The sequence below is a fragment of the Dermacentor albipictus genome, chromosome 5, assembly GCF_038994185.2.
Source record: "Dermacentor albipictus isolate Rhodes 1998 colony chromosome 5, USDA_Dalb.pri_finalv2, whole genome shotgun sequence".
Lineage (NCBI taxonomy): Eukaryota > Metazoa > Arthropoda > Arachnida > Ixodida > Ixodidae > Dermacentor > Dermacentor albipictus.
The window spans coordinates 33,846,493-33,870,937 of NC_091825.1; the positions used below are offsets into that span (position 1 = coordinate 33,846,493).

Here is a 24,445-nt window from a genome sequence, read left to right on the forward strand (position 1 = left end):
TCCACTACTGCATTGTGTAGTCGTCAAAGGTGAGTCCGACGCCACTAAGCAAGCATCACCAACTCGGAGAGGACGCAACGAGACCGATGCACCAAAACCATTACCGTGTGGCCTTAAAACAACGTGAGGCGGTACAAGCACAGGTAAACCGAATGCTTGAAGACGATGTGATCCAGCCTTCCAATAGCCCCTGGGCATCACGTGTAGTTTTGGTCAAGAACGACGGCACCCTATGTGTTTGTGTGGATTATCGAAAGCTAAATCAGGTAATAAAGAAGGCATGTGTTCGCTTCTCCCATACACGATTCGCTTAATAGGCTTCGAAACGCTCGTTATGTCGCTTCCGTGGACTTAAAATGCGGGTATTGGCAAATTGAGGTAAATGCGAGCGACCGTGAGAAAAGCGCTATTGTCACGCCAGATGAACTATAAGAATTTAAGGTCTGCACCTGCTACTTTTCAACGGCTTATGAATATTCTGGTTTCGGGGCTGAAGTGGAAAAGCTGTTTAATCTGCCTCGACGATGTCATAATGGGTTCGGCAACGTTTGACGAGAACCTTGACCAGCTTAAAGCGGTTCTCAGGTCACCAACCTTACCATAAAGCCACAGAAATGTCATTTTCGCTTTGAGGAACTAGAGTTCCTTGGCCATGTCGTCAGTCACGCAGGTGTTCACCCGGATTACAACAAAATTTTCGCTTTCGTGGAGTTCCCTGTACCTTTAGATAAAAAGGCTGTCTGGCACTTCCTGGGCCTCTGCACATATTATCACCGCTTTATTGCAGACTATGGTCTCATAGCATCGTCGTTAACTCGCCTCACGGTTGATGACGTTGCTTTTGTATGAGACTATGAACCCCAGTTTACAAACGCCCCCTGTGGTTGCTCACTTTGACGAGATGGCTCCTACAATGCTTCAGACTCATGGCAGCAATGTTGGTCTCAAAGCCGTGCTTGCCGGGAGGACACGGAGTGAGCTCTCTTAAGCACAGAAGCTAACTACTCTGAAACTGAGAAGGAGTGGCTCGCCGTCGTAGGGGCGGTTACACAATGTCGCCGATATTTGTACGGTCGCCCCTTGAAAGTTATCATTGAGCATCATTCCCTCTGCTGGCTCAAAAATCTTAAGGAGCCTTCCGGGCGTTTAACACGTTGAAGCCTTAGACTATAAGACTTTGATATGGCAGTCATCTACAGCTCGGGGAAATGCCGTACCGACCCTGACTGCCTGCCTTGGTCGACCATAGAGTCGCCTCCTGCTTCCAATGAAGATTAGACCCTTCGTTTACTCGACACCTATACCGTTCATTGCAGAACAACGTGTCGAGCCTGATGTATTTTGTTTGATTAATTTCTTGCTCGGATGAATTCAGACTGCACCTAAGGATTGAGCAAGAGGGTTGTCATCGGTTTGCTTAAGGAACAAAGTTCTATACAAAATAAACTTCTCTTCGAGCGGATCGAGCGGATCGTCGTTCCTACTCCTCGTCGTCGTGAAGTACTAGAAGAATGCCACAACGAGAACACTTACGGCAATGTAGGATCCATGCGAACGCTGACAGAGTGCGACAAAGATACTGCTGGCCAGGACTGCCCGTTGCTACGAAGCACTACGTTCCGACCTGTCTATATTCTCAGTGGTGCAACTGACCTCCAACGAAACCAACCGGTTTCCTACAACACGTCGAAATACCGTAAACGCGATTGGATCTGATCAGTATAGACCTCTGGCATGCATTCTGATCTTGGGTCTATAGGAATGAGACCTCTTAGGCCCTGTGCTAGTCTTACCCGTTGAGTCGTCGTAGGAACTGACTATCTTACTCATTACACCGAAACAAAAGCTATCCAGGGAGGCAGAGCAGCAGAAGTGACAGCCTTTTTTATAGAGAGTGTTGTCGTGAGACATGACACACCAACCATCGTCACAACAGACCGAGGAACTGCAATTATAATCGCGCTCTAAGGTCAATTCCTGATGCTCAGTGGCACAACTCATCGAGAGACAGCAGCCTGCCATCCACAAACAAAGGGACTCGCAGAGCACCTGAACAAAACACTCGAGGATATGTACTCAATGTACACGGAGATATAGCACAAAATTTGGAGGAGATTCTGCCTTATATCACGTTTGCTAAACAAGGAACTACACGGATGACTCTATTCAGCCTTGTAGATGAACGGGAAGTAAGGACAATGCTGGGTGCCTTGCTACCACACGAACATGATGACATTGACATGGATGTCGATGCGTTTACGCAACGGCCAGAAGCCAGGCTGCTCGCACGCGTTCGAATGCACTTGCAGCAATAGTACGATACAGGTCAGTATAGTGACCATCACAAACCTGTACCTTAAGAAACCGGTGAGAGAGTATGGATGAGGACGCCTATACAAAAACGGGAACTATCTGAGAAGCTCCAAAGGCGATATTTCGGATTCTATAAAGTGCTGCGATGCCTAAGTGACGTCACATACTAGGTCGTTCCAGATAGCCCATACTGCAAAAGGCGCCGCCAACACCGTTGTGAACTTGTGCACGTAGTCCGCAGCAAGCATCATGTCAGCGAGTGACTTTACTACGGACATTTCTCTTTTAGAGAGCGGGCAAATGACGTGTCTTCTGTATAGAAACGTAGAAGACGATGAGGATACGTGCTTTAACGGACTCCATGCAGTGGGACTCATTGAATTCAGACACGAAGAAGACGTCTTTGTTCTGCTCGTTTTTCAACAGGCTCTTCTGCCGTCTTGCTGAATGTGTTGCTGTCTCCACACCGGGACAATATATATAGCAGCCAAAAATTATCTTGCCCATTCTGCTCAGTGTTTTTACAAATGCTGTATATAACCGGTTTCGCCTTTGCATTATCTGGGTGACATCATTTACACAGCGAGTGCGCTCACTTGTAACCACAGAAAAGAAAGACGTTTGTATGTTGAGCAACAGTTTCAACGCAAAGCAATCTTTATTGAAGCTTCGCTCGTGCGCTAATTCAAATTTAGAAACGAAATATACTGCACACATTAAAATGCGACCCTTTCAAAGACATGCTACCATTCTATGAGCACACACAATTTGATAATTCAGCCGTTAACCTGGAAAGAATATCGCGCTTTAAGGGATTCTTCAAACATATATCGCAGTCGCCTTGTATGAACATACTGTTGGTTCTGTAATAAAAGGAAAAATGCCACTAGCAAAGTACTTGTAGGGCCATACAACCAAATTAGGCACTGTTTCGAAAATCCTTTTGTGCAATAATTCTGAATGCAATTCGCGTACCTATTTCTGTACTTCGGCATGGCCGCAAGTAAAAGATTGCAATGTGTAGTGCCTACACAGTTTGTTCAGTGTGAAGAAAGACGTGAAATTATGTCTGTACGTGTGCGCAGAATTCACTAGCTAAGAAAGTAACGTTTTCACAAAAATGACGCCTTTAGTCTCTTTATGTTTTTAATTTTCAGGAAAAAAAACGTAATAAAATAAAATTTCAGGCCAGCAATTTTGTTAGGGAAGCCCTTCATTATCTCCTCACGAATCTATAAGTTTAAACGCCTATTGGTAGCTGCGTTAGAAGCAATAAATAAGGAGACCGCATTCACTTGTCAGTTGAGCGCATGCATTAAAATTGCGGCCATTTAATCTCAAGCAGTTTAAAAGGATTGTTTGATCCAGGTTTAGACACTCTAGTTGATTTCCCTGTTTACCACAGAGACTTTATGTGGAGCTTCTTCTTCACCTGTACAGGTTATCAATTATGTCTGTTATGATGTCTTTACAATATAGCGACACCATAAACTTGACAACTCAAGATATTGCACATGTCAGCATAAATATAATTGGTGGTGACTTGCGAAAATCCAGCATTTTCTATTAGCTTAGCGGAGTCCCTGTCAAGATGACAGTTCGCACAAGTGATCTTCCATAGTGGAGTTATAAGACTTTGAAGGAGCCTTGGCCATGTCCATTTTGGATGAGCGACATGCTCCAAGAAAATCAGCTGGCCTCCCTGTGAGGTAAATAAGACCCCTGTGAGAGAAATATTCCGCTAGTCTTTATAAAAACAATCAATTTTCTATTCTTCTAAACTTACGCCTGCTGTGAGCAATCACAAGGGAAATGGCCATCCCAAAAATGTACATTCTAGTTTAAAACGAAACTAGGACTCAACGCCACAAACGAAAGTATTATAGTCTAAGGTGCAGTGTAAAAATCTATTATAAAGCAAGCACCTGGGAAGACTAACATGTAAACAAGTGTTAAGGCTCAACAACAAAGACAAATGATGCAACAAATTTGTACGCACTCAGCAAAAGCTCTCATTTTTTAACCTATATTTTTTCGCCAGATGTAAACGCCACCTCTCTTCCTCAAACTAGAATATTTAAAACGCGTTGAAGTCGGTAATGCCTAGTTAAGGGCAATATATTTTTGCTCAGAGATGTTTTCATTGGGTCAAAGTATTAATAACCCGTATGGAAGACAAACAAATGAACTCTGTGAGAATTCACAAAGGAGGATGCAAAAGCAGCGACATCTTACAAGCGGAGGTTCAGAGTGTAATCACGATAATTTCAGTATTGTCCGTTTTCGCGTTGATTCCGTGGGCGCTGTCATGTTTGATCACATGGCAACGCGTTAATTGCTTGCCTCAACTGCCTCATTGCCTCCGTGTTTACAATGGGTGTGTATGACGCCATTGCGGATTAGCAAACCTCTGTTTTGGGATATAGCGCAGACGGTGACTTAGATGATGATGCGAAGCTTTGGCCACAGCTTCAGAGAACATGAAAAAAACGTCTTCCGAGGTGATTAAGGTATTGTCCAAACGGCGCGAGCAGCGCATATGGTGCTCGTTCTAAAAGGGGAATAAATATGTATACCAAATTTTCCTCTCAAGAACTAAATTAGATTAGTGTTTTGCTCTTTCTTTTGTTGGCAAATATGTTGAACCACGGCCTCATCACACTTCGGACAGTAAATTTCCTTAGTGTGGTCGCTATGCGATCAATTTCTGCTTAATCATTCGTGGGTGTGCTCAGTTCCGATAGATTTGTTCTGTCAGTGCGCATGGCTTAAACGTAGCTATTTTGTAAGCTGCAATACCTTGTAGCAAAAATGTATTATTGCTAGTAGCTCGATTACTCTTGGGGACCGCCAGGAAACATTCAGCTAGCACCATTTGTGTGCGATTGCTGTAGTCCGTCATCTATTGTGAGTATATGGTGCTTATATGATGAGGTGTGCGCCCATTCACTCATTGACACGTTGGCGATAGAGTGGCCATAAGCCTTCATGGCAGTTGGGGTAGATGTTTGTTGACACTGTGCGCCAAACTTACTACGAGAGGGCGCGGCACTACTCCCTTTGTCATTGTTTAACGAATGGTCAGCTGCGAAGCAAATGACCACGGCGCCGGTCAGATCTGCGCCGCAGCGGAGAGTGCTAAGAATCCCTGGCTCCGGACAGGCGCCATTGGAATATGAACCTGGCAACGTTTAACGCTAGAACATTATCTAGTGAGGCGAGTCCAGCAGTGCTATTGGAGGAATTAGAGCGCAGTAAATGGGATATAATAGGGCTCAATGAAGTTAGGAGGCCAAAAGAAGCATATACAGCGCTAAAAAAGGGGCACGTCCTGTGCTACCGAGGCTTAGCGGAGAGACGAGAACTAGGAGTCGGATTCATGATTGATAAGAATATAGCTGGGAACATACAGGAATTCTATAGCATTAACGAGAGGGTGGCAGGTCTTGTTGTGAAACCTAATAAGAGCTACAAAATGAATGTTGTACAGGTCTACGCCCCTACATCCAGTCATGATGACCGGGAAGTCGAAAGCTTCTATGAAGACGTGGAATCGGCGATGGGTAGACTGAAAACAATATACTCTATACTAATGGGCGGCTTTAATGCCAAGGTAGGCAAGAAGCAGACTGGAGACAAGGCAGTGGGGGAATATGGCATAGGCACTAGGAATAGCAGGGCAGAGTTATTAGTAGAGTTTGCGGAACAGAATAATATGCGTAAAATGAATACCTTCTTCCGCAAGTGGGATAGCCGAAAGTGGACGTGGAGGAGCCCGGGTGGTGAGACTAGAAATGAAATAAACTTCATACTCTGAGCTAACCCTGACATCATTAAGATGTGGACGTGCTCAGCAATGTGCGCTGCTGTGACCATAGGATGGTAAGAACTCGAATTAGCCTAGACCTGAGCAGAGAACGGAAGAAACTGGCACACAAGAAGCCGATCAATGAGTTAGCGGTAAGAGGGAAAATAGAGGAGTTCCAGATCAAGCTACAAAACAGGTATTCAGCTTTAACGCAGGAAGAGGACCTTAGTGTTGAAGCAATGAACGACAATCTTGTGGGCATCACTAAGGAGTGTGCAATTAAAGTCGGTGGTAACTCTGTTAGGCAGGATACCAGTAAACTATCGCAGGAGACGAAAGATCTCATCAAGAAACGCCAATGTATGAAAGCCTCTAACCCTACAGCTAGAATAGAACTGGCAGAACTTTCGAAGTTAATCAACAAGCGTAAGGCAGCTGACATAAGGAAGTATAATATGGATAGAATTGAACATGCTCTCAGGAACGGAGGAAGCCTAAAAGCAGTGGAGAAGAAACTAGGAATTGGCATGAATCAGATGTATGCGTTAAGAGACAAAGCCGGCAATATCATTACTAATATGGATGAGGCAGTTCGAGTGGCTCAGGAGTTCTATAGAGATTTATACAGTAGCAGTCGCACCCACGAAGATAATGGAAGAGAAAGTAGTCTAGAGGAATTCGAAATCCCACAGGTAACGCCGGAAGAAGTAAAGAAAGCCTTGGGAGATATGCAAAGGGGGAAGGCAGCTGGGGAGGATCAGGTAACAGCAGATTTGTTGAAGGATGGTGGGCAGATTGTTCTAGAGAAACTGGCCACCCTGTACACGCAATGCCTCATGACCTCGAGCGTACCGGAATCTTAGAAGAACGCTAACATAATCCTAATCCATAAGAAAGGGGACACCAAAGACTTGAACATATTTGAGCATCATATTGAACATATTGAACATATTGAACATATTGAACACCAAAGACGTAACATATTTGGTGGAGGTGGACGTTCCCTGTACCTCGTCACGGAGCTTCGCAGTGGACGGTACATCGAGCCTACCTTCATGGCTCCCGGCGACGCCAACCCGACACCGCCGGCTCCGACACCTGCTGCCACTTCGACGACCTACATCACCCTCTCCGCTCCCCGTGATCCTGGCGTATTCTCGGCAAAAGATGGGGAAGACGTCGAGGACTGGATCAGCCTTTACGAACACGTCAGCCGCAATAACCGGTGGGACCCAACTATCATGCTCGCCAACGTCGTCTTTTACCTCGGTGGCACACCTCGAGTTTGGTATCGGACACACGAAGATGAGCTGACCAGTTGGGATTCGCTTAAGCAAAAGCTTCGAGACTTGTTCGGCAACCCCTACGGTCACCAACTTGCCGCGCAGAAGGCGCTTTCCGGTCGTGTGCAGACGTCAACGGAGCCCTACGTCACGTACATTCAGGACGTCTTGGCTCTTTACCGCAAAGTCGACGCACACATGACTGAGTCCGACAAGGTCTCCCACATCCTCAAAGGCATTGCCGATGACGCCTTCAACTTGCTCGTATTTAACAACGTCGCGACGGTGGATGCAGTTATAAAGGAGTGCCGCCGCCTGGAATTCGCTAAAAGCCGACGTATCGACCAACAGTTTGCCCGTCTGCCCAACACCCCAGCGACATCTTCCTGTGCCGACGCTCCTCGTCCCAACAACACTGGCGATGTTACCAGGATTGTCCGGCGTGAGATCGAGGCCGCCTATCCGGCTGCGTTCGACTCCAGCCCCTCCAATGCCCCTGCAGTCACTGTTTCCCTGATACAGGCAGTTGTCCGCCAGGAGTTCGCCAACATGGGTATTCACACCATCTGCTCGGCCCATCGCCCTGATCCCCACCCGGCATCTTCGATTCCACCCCGTCCCGCAGCTTCTTACCAACCACGTTTCCGCAACCCCTCTGAATGGCGCACTGCCGACGACAAGCCAATTTGTTTTCACTGCCATCGAATTGGGCACATTTCTCGGCACTGCCGCAGTCGCTGGAGTTCCCTGAAGCAGTCTACATATACTGCCTACTCTCGCCCCCCAGGTGGCCTTTCTCGTCCCTATGCTGCCCGCTCAGATAATGCCGCCACCGATTCTCCTGCGCCGAACCGCCCCTATTCTCGTTCGCCTTCGCCCCAACGACGACAATCTCGCTCTACCCAGCACCTCCACCAAATATGTTACGTAGGAAGACACCGACGAAAAGCTATTTACAGGTATATTTACAAGGCAATACGCCGCAGTTGACCAAGAGGCAACAGCCCGCGCTAGCTTCCAATCGTCGTCTTCGTCTTCTTCCTGCTCGGCTCTTCGTCATTGGGACTACTACCCCGTAGCACTATTATAGACCGATCAGCGCACTGTCCGTTTCCTACAAACTATTTACTAAGGTAATCGCAAATAGAATCAGGAACACCTTAGACTTCTGTCAAGCAAAATACCAGGCAGGATTCCGTAAAGGCTGCTCTACAATAGACTATATTCACACTATCAATCAGGTGGTAGAGAAATGTGGGGCATATAAACCAACCTTATATATAGCTTTCATTGATTACGAGAAAGCGTTTGATTCTGTCGAAACCTCAGCAGTCATGGAGGCATTACGCAATCAGGGTGTTGACGAGCCGTATGTAAATATACTGAAAGACATCTATAGCGGCTCCACAGGCCCCGTAGTCCTCCATAAGGACAGCAACAAAATCCGAATAAAGAAAGGCGTCAGGCAGGGAGATACAATCTCTCCAATGCTATTCACAGCATGTTTAGAGGAGGTATTCAGAGACCTTGATTGGGACGAATTGGGGATAAAAGGTTATGGAGAAGTTATTCTCCATTAACGTTTATCCCCAATTCTTCCCACCTCCCCAATTCTTGCAATTCGCTGATAACATTGCCTTGCTTAGTAACCCAGGGGACCAATTGCAATGCATGCTCACTGACCTGGAGGTGCAAAGCAGAAGAGTGGGTCTAAAAGTTAATCTGCAGAAAACTGAAGTAATGTTTAACAGTCTCGGAAGAGAACAGCAATTTCCAATGGGTAGCGAGGCACTGTAAGTGGTAAGGGAATACATCTAGTTAGGGTAGGTAGTGACGGCGGATCCGGATCACGAGACGGAAATTATCAGAAGAATAAGAATGGGCGGGGGTGCGCTCTACAGGTATTCTCAGATCATGAACAGCAGGTTGTCATTACCCCTCAAGAGAAAAGTGTATAATGGCTGTGTCTTACCAGTACTCACCTGCGGGGCAGAAACCTGGAGGCTTACGAAAAGGGTTCTACTCAAATTGAGGACGACGCAGCGAGCTATGGAAAGAAGAATGATGGGTGTAACCTTAAGGGATAAGAAAAGAGCAGATTGGGTGAGGGAACGAACGCGAGTTAATGACATCTTAGTTGAAATCAAGAAAAAGAAATGGGCATGGGCAGGACATTTAATGAAGAGGGAAGATAACCGATGGTCATTAAGGGTTACGGACAGGATTCCAAGGGAAGGGAAGCGTAGCAGGGGATGGCAGTAAGTTAGGTGGGCGGATGAGATTAAGAAGTTTGCAGGGACTACATGGCCACAATTAGTGCATGACCGGGGTTGTTGGCGAAGTATGGGAGAGGCCTGCGCCCTGCAGTGTGCGTAGCCAGGCTGATGATGATGATGATGATGATGGTGATGATGATGAACGAATGGTATTCACTCTTGCTGTTCTCCCGGGCTGAATCACTTTTCTTAAGGTTAGCGCTACAACGCTGGCGGGTGAGCAAATTCCTGTATCGATGAGGAAAGGCGTAGATATCGAACTGCCAGTCACACATACGGGCGTAAGTTGCAGCAGCGGTCCGCAAACTTGGCCACACAGGTGCATTCAATTATTTATTATGCTAGTCACTATCTTTGCAACCAACAACTCCACACATCTTCAATCCACATGATTCAATCCAGGGTAACTGAAGCACAGTGCTTTAGCGAAAACTCGGTTGCATATCCGACAGCTGATCCCACCGAAGCAAGGTGGATGTGGCAGGCGTTTCGTACTCGTGCGCTGTCGCCGAGGCTACGTGCGGCGCCTGGCCGAAAGCGGCATCTCGTTTCTCTAGAACGAACTGCTCCTAGAAAAGCGTCAATATTTCTTAGGAAGTGCTACACAATTTGGAGCGTAGGCCACTCAAAGGAACATCTTAGGTCATCAATTAAGGCAAGAGAGGATGAAGAAGGGGTGTAGCAAGAAGTGCAGGAAGTGTGACTTCCCCCTGGCACAAATGATGGACCGCCCATGTGAGTAAGATGACAGAGACGAAGCACAAACTACAAATATAGCAATGGGCACAAAACATACAATACACCTTAAACCACAATGCACGAAACAATATTATGCTGCTATATAATGATCGAGGGAAGCGGACAAACAAATGGAGTGTCGCCGCTGCCCATGAAGACATGAAGGGAGAAAATAACATCGCAGGATTAATGGGATGGACATCTACGCAAAGAGAAAAGGGCAAAATAATCTTCATTGCTCTATGCAAGCACTGTTGCGATTACCATTGTATGGGAACTTCCCCCTTTTCCGTATGTATGTATGTATGTATGTATGTATGTATGTATGTATGTATGTATGTATGTATGTATGTATGTATGTATGTATGTATGTATGTATGTATGTCTAACCTCTTTAACGCCCACGCAGGTTACTAGGTAGTCCGTGGTAAAATGTGCAGGGGATCGGGCTACTGTGCTTAGGAAAGTGGCTTGCTTTTCAACAAGCCTTTTTGATGCAAACTTGTGTCACGGCGTATGTGCTGTTTGTAATGCATAATTACTCCCAGGTACTTGCCGCATTTTGCAACAATTGGTTTCCATGCATCCAACCGTTTTTCCGCCTACCTGGGCCACTGAGTAGCCAGTGGTCGAATGTGTGGCTTATCGGGCTGCTTTCCTGCGATAACACGGTTCGAAACCAACCATCGTACCAACTTGGGTCACTGTGCATGTGGTAATTTGTGGATACGTACCGCTCTTCAACGAACCTCTTTCACGCTAACATCGGTCACTGTAGGCGCGGGTCTGGGTAGGTACATTCGTTCGAAGAAAACTCTTCAATGTTGACTTGAGCATGTGCCACTCGATCTGTGCCCGTCTCGAATCAACGTCTTTGATGTAAACTTGGGTCACGGCGTGCGTGACTCTGGATATGTGCCGCCTGATAATTGCGAAAAATATCCTCTAAATTTATCCGGCGCTGAGCGGAATCGAACCCACGTCACAAGAGTTCCCTAAGAGTAGCACGCCGTCGCACTAGCAGGCTGCAGCCAAACGCGCTAGGTAGGTGCCGCTTTCGATAAACACCTTGCCACCTCGGGTAACTGAGGATCGCCAGCCGTTTGTGCGCAGGCGCGAAAGAGAAAGTCTGGGGACTTTTGCTTCTTGAATATATGACTCTGCCTAGGCACTACGGAGGAAATTTTTTAGCGCGTCTTGTAGGTTAGTGGGGTCGAGTTTGTTTACGCTCGGACGCTTGCTGCCGTCAAGGTAAAATAGCGAAGCAGGGGGCACTGATGCCTAATTTGGCGACCGATGTGTCGGGCAGACTGTCTCGCACCTGCGGCGCTCATGCTAAGTAAGTCGTGGCGGATCATAGCTTGCGACCATAGTAGAGCCCGGGCCGCATATATTGAAAGCATAGAAGGCAGAGCACCTTAGCAAGTCTGTCCGACGTACCTTCAGAGGCAAAATTGTGACTGGTGTTGCAGAAGTCGTGGGGCGCGGTAGTGCTGATTTTAACGTCACAATTTGGTGGCTGGACGTAATTATATTTATCCAATCATATTTATTACTCATTGTAACAACGTCCCATTATTCCGCATTATTGGCGGCGCCTCCAGGACACCAAACGGCAACGGGGACACCAAAGCTAGAACCCGGATTTAGCTGTGGGTTGGGGCTCACTGAGGCCTGCGTGTATGAAACCCACGGGCCGCCCTGCTTCCAGCTTTGATCCCCTCGCTAACCCTTCGGTGCCCTGGAGATCCTCCGCCGCCTGCTTTACGCCGGTTACATATGCTCTCCTGAAGCAGTGCCTGTAAAAAAATGCAATCTATCGTGGCGACGAAAAAAGTGGCCCGCGACTCATACAACGCTACTCAGAACCTTGCCCCTTCAGACAGCGATCACCAAATGGGGTGTTCGAGCCCACTGCCTCACCGCGCGGGCATTCAGTGGAGCGTATAATCGACCGCACTCCGCAGTGTCAGCATGTCTAGGGCAAACGCATAAAACACGCGCTAAGAAACCTCTTCGGTAGTGACTTGGCAGAGTCGTATATTCAAGGAGCAAAAGCACCCAGATTTTCTCTCTCACACCGGCTCTTTCTTGCGCCAGCGCACAAACGGCTAGCGATCCCTTAAATGAACTTCTCGTTTTGCCACTGCGTGTGCGGCAAACAAGGGAACCACTGTCAGCCCTCGCAGGCTCCGGTGCGCCACATTATTTCTCTCAGAAGCAACCCGTGAACTGCTCAGTAGCACCATTAGATGGCGCAGCGTGTCCAGAGAGAAGCGAAAGAGAGGAAGCTGATTGTCGCGAGGCTTGGAATGTGGGCTTGTTGGTAATGCATCTTCATGGGGTGTACGGTAGCGCGTATAATGACGGGACAAAAGAAGACACACAGGGCGAGACACAGCGCTAACTTCCAACAATGTTTATTATCGAAAACCAGGTCGTACTTACACACTCAGCCAAGATGAGTGACAGCCACGTGAACAGGTAAACAATCAGAGGGAAACTTTTTTGTAAGTGATAAGTTGAGCCTACTGAAAAGATTTTGCGCCAAAAAACAACACACACAAGAAAGACGACGTCACCACGAGCGCCCGTGGTGTCGTCGTCTTTCTTGTGTGTGTTGTTTTTTGGCGCAAAATCTTTTCAGTATGCAAGATCACCAACTAGCCCAGCAGTTAATTCTTCTAAAGGATAACTTAAGCCATGCGCAAAAATTTCAGTTCTTTTCCAGATAGAGCTAATGACGGTTTGCTGATATGAATCCCCTAGGGCGTCAATCTGTTCATCTTCTACTATAGGTCTAGTAAGTTCGCACTTATTTCTACCAGTTATGATTCTTGATTCGAAGAGAGGGAATCACTTATGTTGTTTACAATGAAGGGAGAGGAAGCCAGCTGATACAAGCTTGTCGACTTTATTTTTGTGTTCGCGCAGTCTACCATTAATGCACCTTCCCGACTGACCGACGTAATACTTCCCACACGATAAGGGTATACGATATATCATTGATGTCTTACAATCTCTGAATTTCTTCCTGTGTTTAACTTGGCAGCTAGGAGCACTTCCTTTCTTTTCTGCTCTTCTTTTCCTGCACAGGCTGATTAATTTGTTAGGTGCAGAAAAAACCACATCAGTGTTACCTCGGCGGGCAATTTTCTTTAGGTTGTGCGGCAACCGGTGGACATAAGGTATCACTGTTAGTATTCTTTTCTCTCGGTTACTGTTTCCTTCCGCACGTTCAGAAGTTCCTGATTGTGGCACTTGCCTAAGCATTCCCTCTGCAACTGTTACCAGAACATGATTGGGATAACCTGCTTCATGTAGCCGCATGGCCTGTTGGGTGAATGCTTCGTCAGTGAAATGATGGCATGATTTAGTAAGTGCATTAGTAAAACACATTTTCGCAATTCCCCTTTTTACCAGTTTAGAATGGGCTGGTTTATTAACAACGGTTTATTTGTCCTGGGATTGTAACACCCGCAAGTTAGATCATCACCGAAAGTAAATTTAACATAAAGAAACTTGGTTGTTTGTTCTATGGGCAATTCGAACGTAACTCCCAGTGGACAAAGGCACTCGCGTATAATATTAGTTACAGCTGAACACTTTGTGTCAAAGTTGTCTAGCTTAACATTGACAAACACTAAAAATCATCAACAAATCTGAATATTTTAACAACTTTTGTCTCATTGATGCGTGAGCACAGGTCTCTGTCTAGCTTGGCTAAGTACAGGTTGCTTAAAACAGGCGCTGAGCAGTATTCTATACAGACCCCTTGTTTTTGAAGGTGAGGAATGTCATTACATTGCACAAATGTTGACTTCATGTACAAGTCTTAATGTACTAAAAAGATTGAACGGTTGTGCCCGCTTTCGTTCTAAATTATACACCCCCAAATTCATCTATACATGATTGAACAAAACTCAACAAATAATTTTTCGGCAAGGATTAATACAGCTCCTTCACGTCTGCTGAGAAGGCCTTTAGTCCCGCGTTACAGTTGGCCTCTAGAAAGGCTAAAGCTTCCTCGGAATTTTCCGTGATGAACGGATCTTTAATCTCGAGTAGGTTAAGTTTGCCTAATAAATAGACTGCAATGGATTTCTCCCACGTGCCTTTCTCCGATACTATTACCCTGAACAGGACACCTTCTTTGTGCATTTTCGCACTAAAAAAATACATCGAGACTGTCATTCTTGCTCTTTCCTATTTTTTTCAACACTTTGTCTAGGTTCATGTCCGGGCACATTGCAACAGATCTGCTCTTAACTTTCGACAGTGAAATTTCCTTGTGTTCATTGAACACGGCTGTTATTGCTTCATTAGCTTTTTTGTTGTAGCCAACATGTGAAAATAATGGAAGGCCTCCTTCTTTGTCAGCAGGTAGGACAGACAGTGCATTTTTAACAAAGTACGAAACAACGTGTTTCACTGGTAACTTCGAACTTACTTAATCTTACTTAATTTTTGCGCATGGCTTAACTTAACACTTGCAAAAATGTTTCGCTCTGATTGCTCATCTGTTCACGTGGCTGTGACTCATGTTGGCCGAGTGTATAAGTACGACCTGGTTTTCGATAATAAACACTGTTGGAAGTTAGCGCTGTGTGTGTCCCTGTGTGTCTTCTTTTGTCCCGCCTTTTATTCATGCTACCGTACAACCGATTGCCGCGTTACACATTCAGCGTTCGCACTCGCCTTGCACTTCGGAGTCTATGCTCAGGCTTCGCTGCGGCAGCGCTAGGTAGCGCCGAGTGCTCTTAGGGAAATGCGGAAGAGGAGACTCGCTAGAGTACACGCCTCATGCTTAACTCGTTTCGACGGTGACAATACGTCATGTCCCTATGTTTATTCAGTTCTAACGCATTACCGTGGACATTCATCGTGAGATGTGTTCTGCTGCATTTTTTTTTCATTGTCTGATTTCTTTGACCGTGCTGCCCTTTATTTAAGTTTTGCAGTGCCATCACGGTCCAATTCTTTATGCTGGCAATTTATCTTTATTGGTTCGTTTATGGTCATTGTTTCTTCTTTTCTTTGTACCACACTCAGAGTTTCATACCTTTGTTACAAGATGTCTTGACACTTAGTCATGCATCATTTGCTTTTATGTCGAGCCCCTCCGCTACAACGTGCTCTTTTTCATTTTATAATCGTGGTATAACAAATATTCTAACCATTTACGCACCAACCGTAATATATCTTGCTAGTCGGCAATTACCTCAAAATAACGGATTCAGCCTCAATGTTTGAGCACAGCAGGGCCTAGCGATAGCGTGAGATTTTTGATGACGTTGGGTAATATTACTTAGGAAGGAGTACTTCAATCAGAACTGTAAAGTCACACTAGCTTAGCGGAAAGAATTCTCTCTTTCTCTATAAAGGTGGAGAAAGTTTCGCAAGTTTTTTGCCTAATAGGGGCTTCCGTACAGAGCATTTTTATTCGGAATTGTGTTAACCTAATATAAATACCTACCTTGACGAGTACTCTTTTTGCTTCCTCGAGAACTTTCCTCCCATCTTGAACTGAGCACAGGAGATACGTGAACAAAACCACATCGAATTGTTCATCTTCAAGCTCGTTCATGTTTTCCCCGTGGCACTCAACCAAGCGTTCCAATTCAATCTGCATAGAAAAAAATTATTAAAACCGTGATGAGAACATGTTAACGAAGTCAAATGACACTACACCGCATAGAAACAGTATTGCGGGTTATAAAGATTCTATATTGCTGTTTATAACAAGTCATACGGACAGTTTCTACTTCGAATCTTCGCCTGTGATATCTTTTCATGGTCACCAAAAATCGAATTAGACTTCAGGAAAAGTACAACGTAATCAAACGTTGGTGACGTGAGCAATCGCATGAGTGAGTCATATTGCAGTCTCGACTATGTCGCATGATCTGTAGGTAGTGACCCACCGCCATTCTTCTTTAGTTGGTGCGTGTGACCACGTCGTGCTATATTTAGCTTATTCGTGACGTTTTTCTTGCGTAGTTTTTCCCTAGATCTTAAGAGGAGGCTTTAGCTCGGGCCCAACTCCAACACGGCCTATTCGAATACATGTAAAACACAAAAACAATAACCCCTGGACCAATTTTAATGAAATTTGTTACATTTGAGAGAGAAAGTTCAATTCTAGTGACTGTTGGAAGCGCAATTTCGATTTAGAGCTTGAATTCTGTTACAAGAATTTTGAAAAATCCGGAAGATTGAAAAAAACAGAAGCACGAAGTTTACAAATTAATAGCTGCATCAAGAACAGATGTCGTGGTTCTGTAAACGAAATCCATTAGATCATTCAAAGCGGACGAATTTGATATGTCATTTTACATCTTACGTGAATTTGGTACGTTGTTTACAAGGGTTCTGCAAAAATTAAAATTGCATATTAATAAATTTTTTTGAAATGCATGTGTAACATATCAATTTTGTGCGCTTTAGATGTACTATTAGATGCATTTCCCATAATTGCATTATCATTTTTGGTTGATGAGTTACTGAGTTGTAAACTTGATAGTTTCGTTTTCTGAAAATTTGCAATATTTGCCAATTTTTAATAAAATATTGACTACCTAAATAAAAAATTTGAAACCAACAGTCACTAGATTTTACGTTTTGCTTTTAAATGCAACAAACCCCGTCATATTTGGTGCGGTGGTTGCCTAGAAAAACGAATTCCCCTTTTACATGTAATTAGACAGGATTACCCGAGCTAAAGGTTCCTCTTAATATGCCTGTGTTCGTGACTGCTTTTGCTACCTACACTGGCTAAATTAACACTACGCCTATTTTTTATTCACGGACCATTTTTCTTCGTGAGTTGCCCCTATATTTTAATGAATAAGTATCCTTTGGCATGTACCCCAGAAAAACCGTGCCTGTCCCGTTGCGCCTTGTAACTGGGAAATAAATGCGTTAGTAGGTCAAGCTAATATGTTTATTCGTTATAATTGGGTCACTGCAGATGACTGGCAGCTTTTGAATTAATGAAAAAAAAAGAACTGGTCACGTCGCCGTCGCCTAGACACAGTGATTCGGTGCAATAAAACGTTTAACTTTATAGTGGCGAAAATTATAATCGGCCCAAGGAACAAAGAGAACAGCGACAAGAACTAGGCGAGAATAACCAGCAAGAGCAGGAAAGAAGGTGTTCAGAAGCGGATCGGAAACGACGTCACAGGGTGACGTTCAATAAGATGGATGCATGCTGCCGTACCCGGCGACCTGTAGGCACTGCACGCTCGAACCAGCACAGCAGAGAAAGAAAGAACATGGCGGAGATATAGCGCCAGCAGCTATGGTGACGCGGGAAGAACCAGAGGTCCAAATCAGAGGAGAAGCATGTTCGCAGCCTGCAGAAAAGAAATACATTTTCTTTTTTTCAGAATAAAATATTGGACATAACGCAGCAAAGGAAAATCTCCCTGCTGGCATGGAATGTATTTGGGGCTTCGAACGTTGTGATATGGCCTAAGCAGGATAGACGTGATAAGCAACAAAAAGCTGCAGAAATTCTGAGCATTTTTTACTAATGGTTAAGCATTATTTGGCTCCGGAACGAGCGATGGGTGGACGTGCGTAAGCTAGAAATACAAGTAAGGCTTTCACATCAGTAGACAATTCCCAAAATTTCACTTGCATTTTCGTATCGATTACGTTTCCAGCCTCTTTCGTGGGCCGATTCCAAACATAGTGCAGTCTAAAATTGTCACTGATATGTGCCACTGGTTATGTGCCCGTTGGAGGAGTGCTCGCTATGATGTTCTTAATATATATAAGCACAAAGATATTGCCAGGTCGTAGTGACGGTGAAGGAAAACTTTTTGCATTATTGTAACCCACGAAGTTGACTTTTTAATTGAGCAAGCTTGCGCCCGTCCTTCATTGCGTTCGCTCGCATACCATTACGTCCTGCGCGTGGTCCCCATAAGGGCCCAGCATTCAGAACCCGCGAGATATTTTCCGCGCGTGATTTTCGATTGTGGCATGATATGCGTTTGTTTGCATCTTCTTGTGGCGGTACGAGCCGGGTAGGCTACGCCTGTATTATTTTTTGTTTTTACACCGGAATCATATGGCGCCAAACGGAAAGCATGGACACGCCTACATCGAGTGGGTTTTAGAGACTCGAAGGTACTGCACCTCTGAGCTATCTCTGCCGAAGTTCTTTTACACCGGTGACCATCAGGGTAGTCGGCGCTAAATTTGGAAGTGCCGGTTTTGATGTGTTTATTCGAACCTTTCACGCGAATGTAGCCGTAACACAGCTTAATGCGGGATGTAGGGGACCATTGCCTTCAGCAGATCCGTAAAGCGGATGTGGCGAATTCGAATAACATTCTGGTTATACGTGTCAAATTTTCGGTCAAAAATAATTCGTTTATCACAACATCCGAAGTTCAAGCAGTCAAGACAGCTGCATGCGGTTACCGAGAAGAGCACGAGCAACAAATGTTTTGATGTAGATTAGCCGGACAAGAAAAGTGAATGCATATGTTGCTGTGTATTTAGCGTAACTGGGAATACATTACGGTGGAGTTAAGTTGATAAAAGGGGTTTGACGGTATTAACATAGTTCCATTTTTCGTATCGGTTACTTGAGAACATTACGTGAGTTTTAGCCATCCATTCTTTTTCGGTTTTGCACCCTGAACTATACTTTATGTATTTCTTTTCATATTCACTGCTTCACTAAATAGTGCAAAATGTGCAGGTAATTACAAAAAGTCAAACAAGCTTTGATGTTCTACGTTGTTTCTATAACCAACCATAGTAAATGCCCCAGAAACTATGCCAGCCTTCCACCGTTCAGTTTCCATTTCGTGGCGATGGCTGCTTATAGGTATTACCATACTTTAATTAGGATATTGTTCCTAAGTACATCACCGTAAATTATAGAATTATCATGGGAAATTCTTCTGTATGTTATGTTTAAGCTTTTGAGTTACTGTTTTGTATGTTTAAATATTGTTTCATGTTGAAAGACACAGACGAAAGAAGCTATTTACAGGCTATTTACACTGGAGCCAGGCAGCCAGGCTCACATTCGCTCGCGCCAAGGGCACCGACCAACTTCATCGTCATTCTTGCGGTGGCTCGTCTCTTGAGCATCGCTCGGTGATATCGTAGTAATCGTTGTACAAGTCGCCGACGGAGGGACTGCCGCTATTTTCGGCTTGTGCTGTGCCCGACTCGCCATTGCTGAGAGACACACCGTCGTTCTCTTCACCATCATCGAGCATTGCCCTCACGAACTCATTCTCGGTCTGGATTTTCTTGCCCATCATTCTGCCCTCATTGACTGTGCGGCCGGCTCACTTCGCCTTGACTTGCCTCTCCTTGCCGACCCTGTGGACCCGCCTCCAAGCCATCTGAGCTGCATAGATTTTATTCGCCTACCACCTCACTCTCTGGCACACGTCGACTTGTTGTCCTCTCCAGGTGTACCTGACGGAAATTACGTGGCCGCACCAATTCCGGCCGTTATGTTTACACATGGTGTTACCGTGCCGCACACTGTGCTGAAAATTACTCGTAACCGTACCTGCCTTCCACTTGTGAATTTCGCGCTAACCGCGCAAGTTCTGCCTCAGGGGATCTCCTTAGCTATAATTCACGCTTTGCAGGATGATGAGGTCGAGCCATTCACAGTGGAAGATCGTTACAGCTCAGCCCATATCTTGACGGCATCGCACGGTACTGACGTCGACATTAAGAAGATGGTCTCCTCTGACCTTACACCTGCTCAAGCTGAAGCTCTTTGCCGCGTTCTTGAAGGCTATCGCGACATTTTTGACTTTGACAATCAACGCTTAGTTCAAACGTCCGTCGTGACCCATCGCATAAATACTGGTGATGCGAACCCTATTCACCGACATCCATACCGTGTCTCGGCGTCGGAACGAGCTGTTATCCAACAGGAAGTCAAAAAGATACTTGCAAAGACCTTATCGAGCCTTCCTGTAGTCCTTGGGCATCTCCCGTCGTACTTGTCAAAAAGAAGGATGGAACGTGGCGCTTTTGTGTAGATTATCGCCACCTGAACAAAATCACAAAAAAGGACGTGTACCCTTTGCCACGTATTGATGACGCTCTAGACTGCCTGTATGGTGCCACCTATTTTTCTTCTATCGACTTACGGTCCGGCTACTGGCAGATATCCGTCGACGACATGGACCGAGAGGAGACTGCATTTATTACCCCTGACGGCCTTTATCAGTTCAAGGTGATTCCTTTCGGTCTCTGTAACGCGCCCGCCACCTTCGAACGAATGATGGACTCTGCTTCAGGGGTTCAAGTGGTCCACCTGTTTGTGCTATCTGGACGACGTCATCGTTTATTCGCCCACATTCGACACGCATCTAGATCGTCTTTCAGCGATTCTTGACGTATTCCGCCGCGCCGGTCTCCAGTTGGCCTCGTCAAAATGACGTTTCTCTCGCCGCCGAATCGCCGTCCTTGGACACCTCGTAGACGCCAGGGGCGTGTGACCCGATCCGGACAAAATTCGCGCCGTTACGAATTTTCCTGTTCCGAAGTCTACCTAGGACGTGCGTAGTTTCGTAGGGCTGTGCTCTTATTTCCGACGCTTTGTGAAGGATTTTGCGACCATCGCCCTTACCGACCCTTACCGACCTCTTGAAGAAAGACGCCCCTTTTTCTTGGGGTCCTGACCATGCCGCATCTTTCTCGCAGCTGAGTACTCTCCTTATCACGCCTCCAATTTTGGCCCACTTTGACCTGTCTACCTCAACGAAAGTTCGAACTGAGGCCAGTGGCCACTGCATAGGATCAATATTAGCACAGCGCTAACGTGGACATGATCGCGTTATAGCTTACGCCAGCCGACTTCTATCACCCGCCGAGCGCAATTATTCAATCACAGAGCGCGAGTGCCTCGCTTTTGTGTGGGCTGTTGCGAAATTTTGTACATACTTGTACGGAAGCCCCTTCTGTGTCATCGCTGATCACCACGCTCTCTGCTGGCTATCCTCGCTGAAGTACCCCACGGGACGACTCGCTCGTTGGACGTTACGCCTGCAAGAATATACGTTCTCCGTGGTATATAAGACGGGACGCTTGCACCAGGATGCCGATTGCTTGTCCCGCTACCACGTCGACGAACCGGCTGATGCGGACTCCATCGCTTACGTTTTCTCTGTCTCCCAGTTGCTTCTAATCGGCAACGAGCAACGGCGCGATCCTTCATTACGCGCCCTCATCGACCGTCTGGAGTCAACTCCTGGCGACGCCTCTCTCCGGATGTTTCTCCTTAAGGAGGGGACATTATACCGCCGCAATCTCGGTCCACAGGGTCTTGACCTTCTGCTCGTCATTCTATCGCACCTGCGTTCGACTGTCCTCTGGCAACTTCACGACGCTCCCTTCGCTGGACACTTGGGCGTCTCCCGCACATACGACCGTGTACGCCGTTGATTCGTTTGGCCGGGTCTCACCCGCTCCGTGCGGCGCTACATTGCCGCTTGTGAGCCCTGTCAGCGCCGCAAGAAGCCCTCCAGACCTCCAGCTGGATGTCTCCAATCGATCGACATCCCACCCGAACGCCTTTTCCGTATTGGTCTAGACCTTCTTGGACCATTTCCTCTCTCGGGCTCCGGAAATAAATGGGTCGCCGTCATACCGATTATGCTACGCGGTACGCAATCACCAGAGAACTCCCGACAAGTTGCGCTGCTAACGTTGCTGACTTTCTGCTCTATGACATCATTTTAGTGCACGGTGCTCCGCGCCAATTACTCACTCAGCGTGGCCGCAGCTTTCTGTCGGCAGTCGTCGAGGACATCCTCCGCTCCTGCTCGACAAAGTACAAGTTCAGCATGTCCTACCACCCCCAGACCAACGGCCTCACGGAGCGCCTCAACCGGACCATCACCGACATGCTTTCCAAGTACGTTGCGACCGACCACCATGACTGGGATCTTCACTTAGCATATGTGACGTTTGTGTATAATTCATCGTGTCACGACACCGCCGGCTATTCACCGTTCTCTCTCCTATATGGCCGAGAACCCGTGTTGACCTTGGACACTTTGCCGCCCTCGGCCACACGTTCCGCCACTGAATAAGCCCGCGACGCGATCGCACACGCCGAGCACGCGCGCCAGCTCGCCCGCTCCCGTCTCGAGGCCTCACAGGAGCATCAGAGATGCCTCTATGATTGCCATCATCGTGACGTGCAATTTTCTCCGGGTTCTCTGGTGCTTCTCTCGTCGCCCGTTCGCCGTGTGGGCCTTTCCGAAAAGCTGCTGTCGCTCTACACTTGTCCTTACCGTGTGGCCCGACAAGTGACCGATGTCGTGTATGAAATCATCCCCGCCGATCTCAAAGCGTCATCATCAGCTGCAATTGACATCGTTCACGTGGCAAGACTAAAACTCTACCACACACCTTTCACCGTGGATGTGTAGATTAAGCACCGGGACGGTTCTTCTACAGCCGGGGGTGAGGCTACGGAATAGCCGCCACAGTGTGGCTGCACTGAGGAGGACGAAGACGACGTGTGTACCGGTTTAATATAGCGTCGCCATTTTGGCCTCCGTGAGCTTACCTGTGAATAAATTGTAAATAGTATTCGGCTTCAGCTTCACGTAACTATATGTATTTAGTGCTAGGCTAAATAACATAGCGTGGGTGGCTGACTAGTGAAATCCTAACACATATCATTGATATGTTATGTGATAGGATTTCTACGTACATGCCTTACCTGTAATGGTCCGTGGTGGTATCGACAGTTTCATTAAATAAACACATAAAGTCAATAAACTGGACCAAGTGTTCCAAAATGTTTCTGCTAGCTTTGGTGCTGCCGTACGTCGCTCGGGTAATCCGGTATTGCGTTAACGGGAAGACTTAGCTGACAGGTTAAAACCCTATATACTCGCTTCTTTTGTGGTTTTCTAAGTATAAACCTCCGAAGCCGTGGCTAACGCATATATTCGGCTTCATTTCGCTGAGCAGTTTTCTGTACGTCTAATAATGAATGTGTACACCTTTGGGTAGCGCTTGAGCTCTCTGAAGAAGACATTGCAGAACTCTGGATTGGGATCCACGTTGGTGTACCTAATCTTTCTCGTGATGTGCTCAAAGTTGGCTCCTGAACCCGCGCCAATTTCTAGCACCCGGAGAGCGCCTTCTTTCTGGAGCGCGGGATCACGTGACTCCAAGAAGTGCAGAGGCTTGAGCGCAGCGCGCCGTGCGGAAGCCATGCCGTCTGCATAAATGATGATTCCGACACGAAACGAAGCGACGAAGTACGTTTCACGTAATTTTCTGGACGCTAGCAATGCTGGGAGGAGTACGATCCCGAACGTGAGCACTAATGTGACCCACAAGACGCCACAGAGCTGCCAGAGCAACCGCATCCTGTCCACTGCACACACCTTCACAGCACACGTGTGTTCTGTTCAACATCGTATATAAACAACCCCGTTCACCTGTCACGTGACCGCGCGACGTGAAAGGGTTTGGTAGCAGGTGTTGCCTCTGAGAGGTTGTATTTTTGCAGAACTTTCCCCGCGCCTGATTGAGCACGGTGGATGGATGGATGGATGGATGGATACAACTTTCTTGTACGTCCGGCAAGGTTTAACGCGACCCGGGCTCAGGTCTCCCATGGAGGAACGTCAAGGCCCTGCCTCAACGCCGCCTCACGGGCTTGCTGGACTGCCCACGTCTGTATTCCGAGGTCTGAGCTGCGCAGAGCGGCGGCCCACCTCGACGACATGGTCTCCGGAGTAACTGCCATCCCTCCTATAACTACATTGCACTCCCACAGCATGTGTTTGAGTGTTGCTGGTCCTTCCTGGCACAATTTGCACGTGTCGTCCTGATGCTTATCTGGGAAGATGCGTTTGAGACGGAATGGATTAGGGAACGTGTTTGTCTGGAGTTGTCGCCAGGCGACGGCCTGCCTCCTGTTCAATTTGGGACTCGGCGGGGGGTATATCCTTCTGGCGTTCAAATATGCACTGGTGATGTCGTTGTATCTTGTGAGCCTGTCC

At 46.6% G+C, this 24,445-nt stretch overlaps 1 protein-coding gene across 1 annotated transcript; it reads right to left on the minus strand.

The window, feature by feature from the left end:
* Positions 1-1,480: 1,480 nt before the first annotated feature.
* LOC135908119 (thiol S-methyltransferase TMT1B-like) lies at positions 1,481-23,650 on the minus strand. Its single transcript, XM_070539363.1, has 5 exons — positions 23,433-23,650; positions 17,641-17,776; positions 15,895-16,044; positions 3,919-4,015; positions 1,481-1,503 (listed from the first exon to the last, which is right to left on the minus strand). The coding sequence occupies exons 1-5, from the start codon at positions 23,648-23,650 to the stop codon at positions 1,481-1,483; spliced, it is 624 nt and encodes a 207-aa protein (XP_070395464.1).
* Positions 23,651-24,445: the final 795 nt, after the last annotated feature.

Coding starts and splice junctions, on each gene's coding strand:
- LOC135908119 (XM_070539363.1), bottom strand. CDS start 23,650: ATGGCTTCCGCACGGCGCGCTGCGCTCAAGCCTCTGCACTTCTTGGAG. Junction 17,777..23,432: donor CTCAAGCGCTACCCAAAGGT/GTACACATTCAT, acceptor TCTTTTCTGCAG/GCTGCGAACATGCTTCTCCT. Junction 16,045..17,640: donor CAGTGCCTACAGGTCGCCGG/GTACGGCAGCAT, acceptor TTTTCTATGCAG/ATTGAATTGGAACGCTTGGT.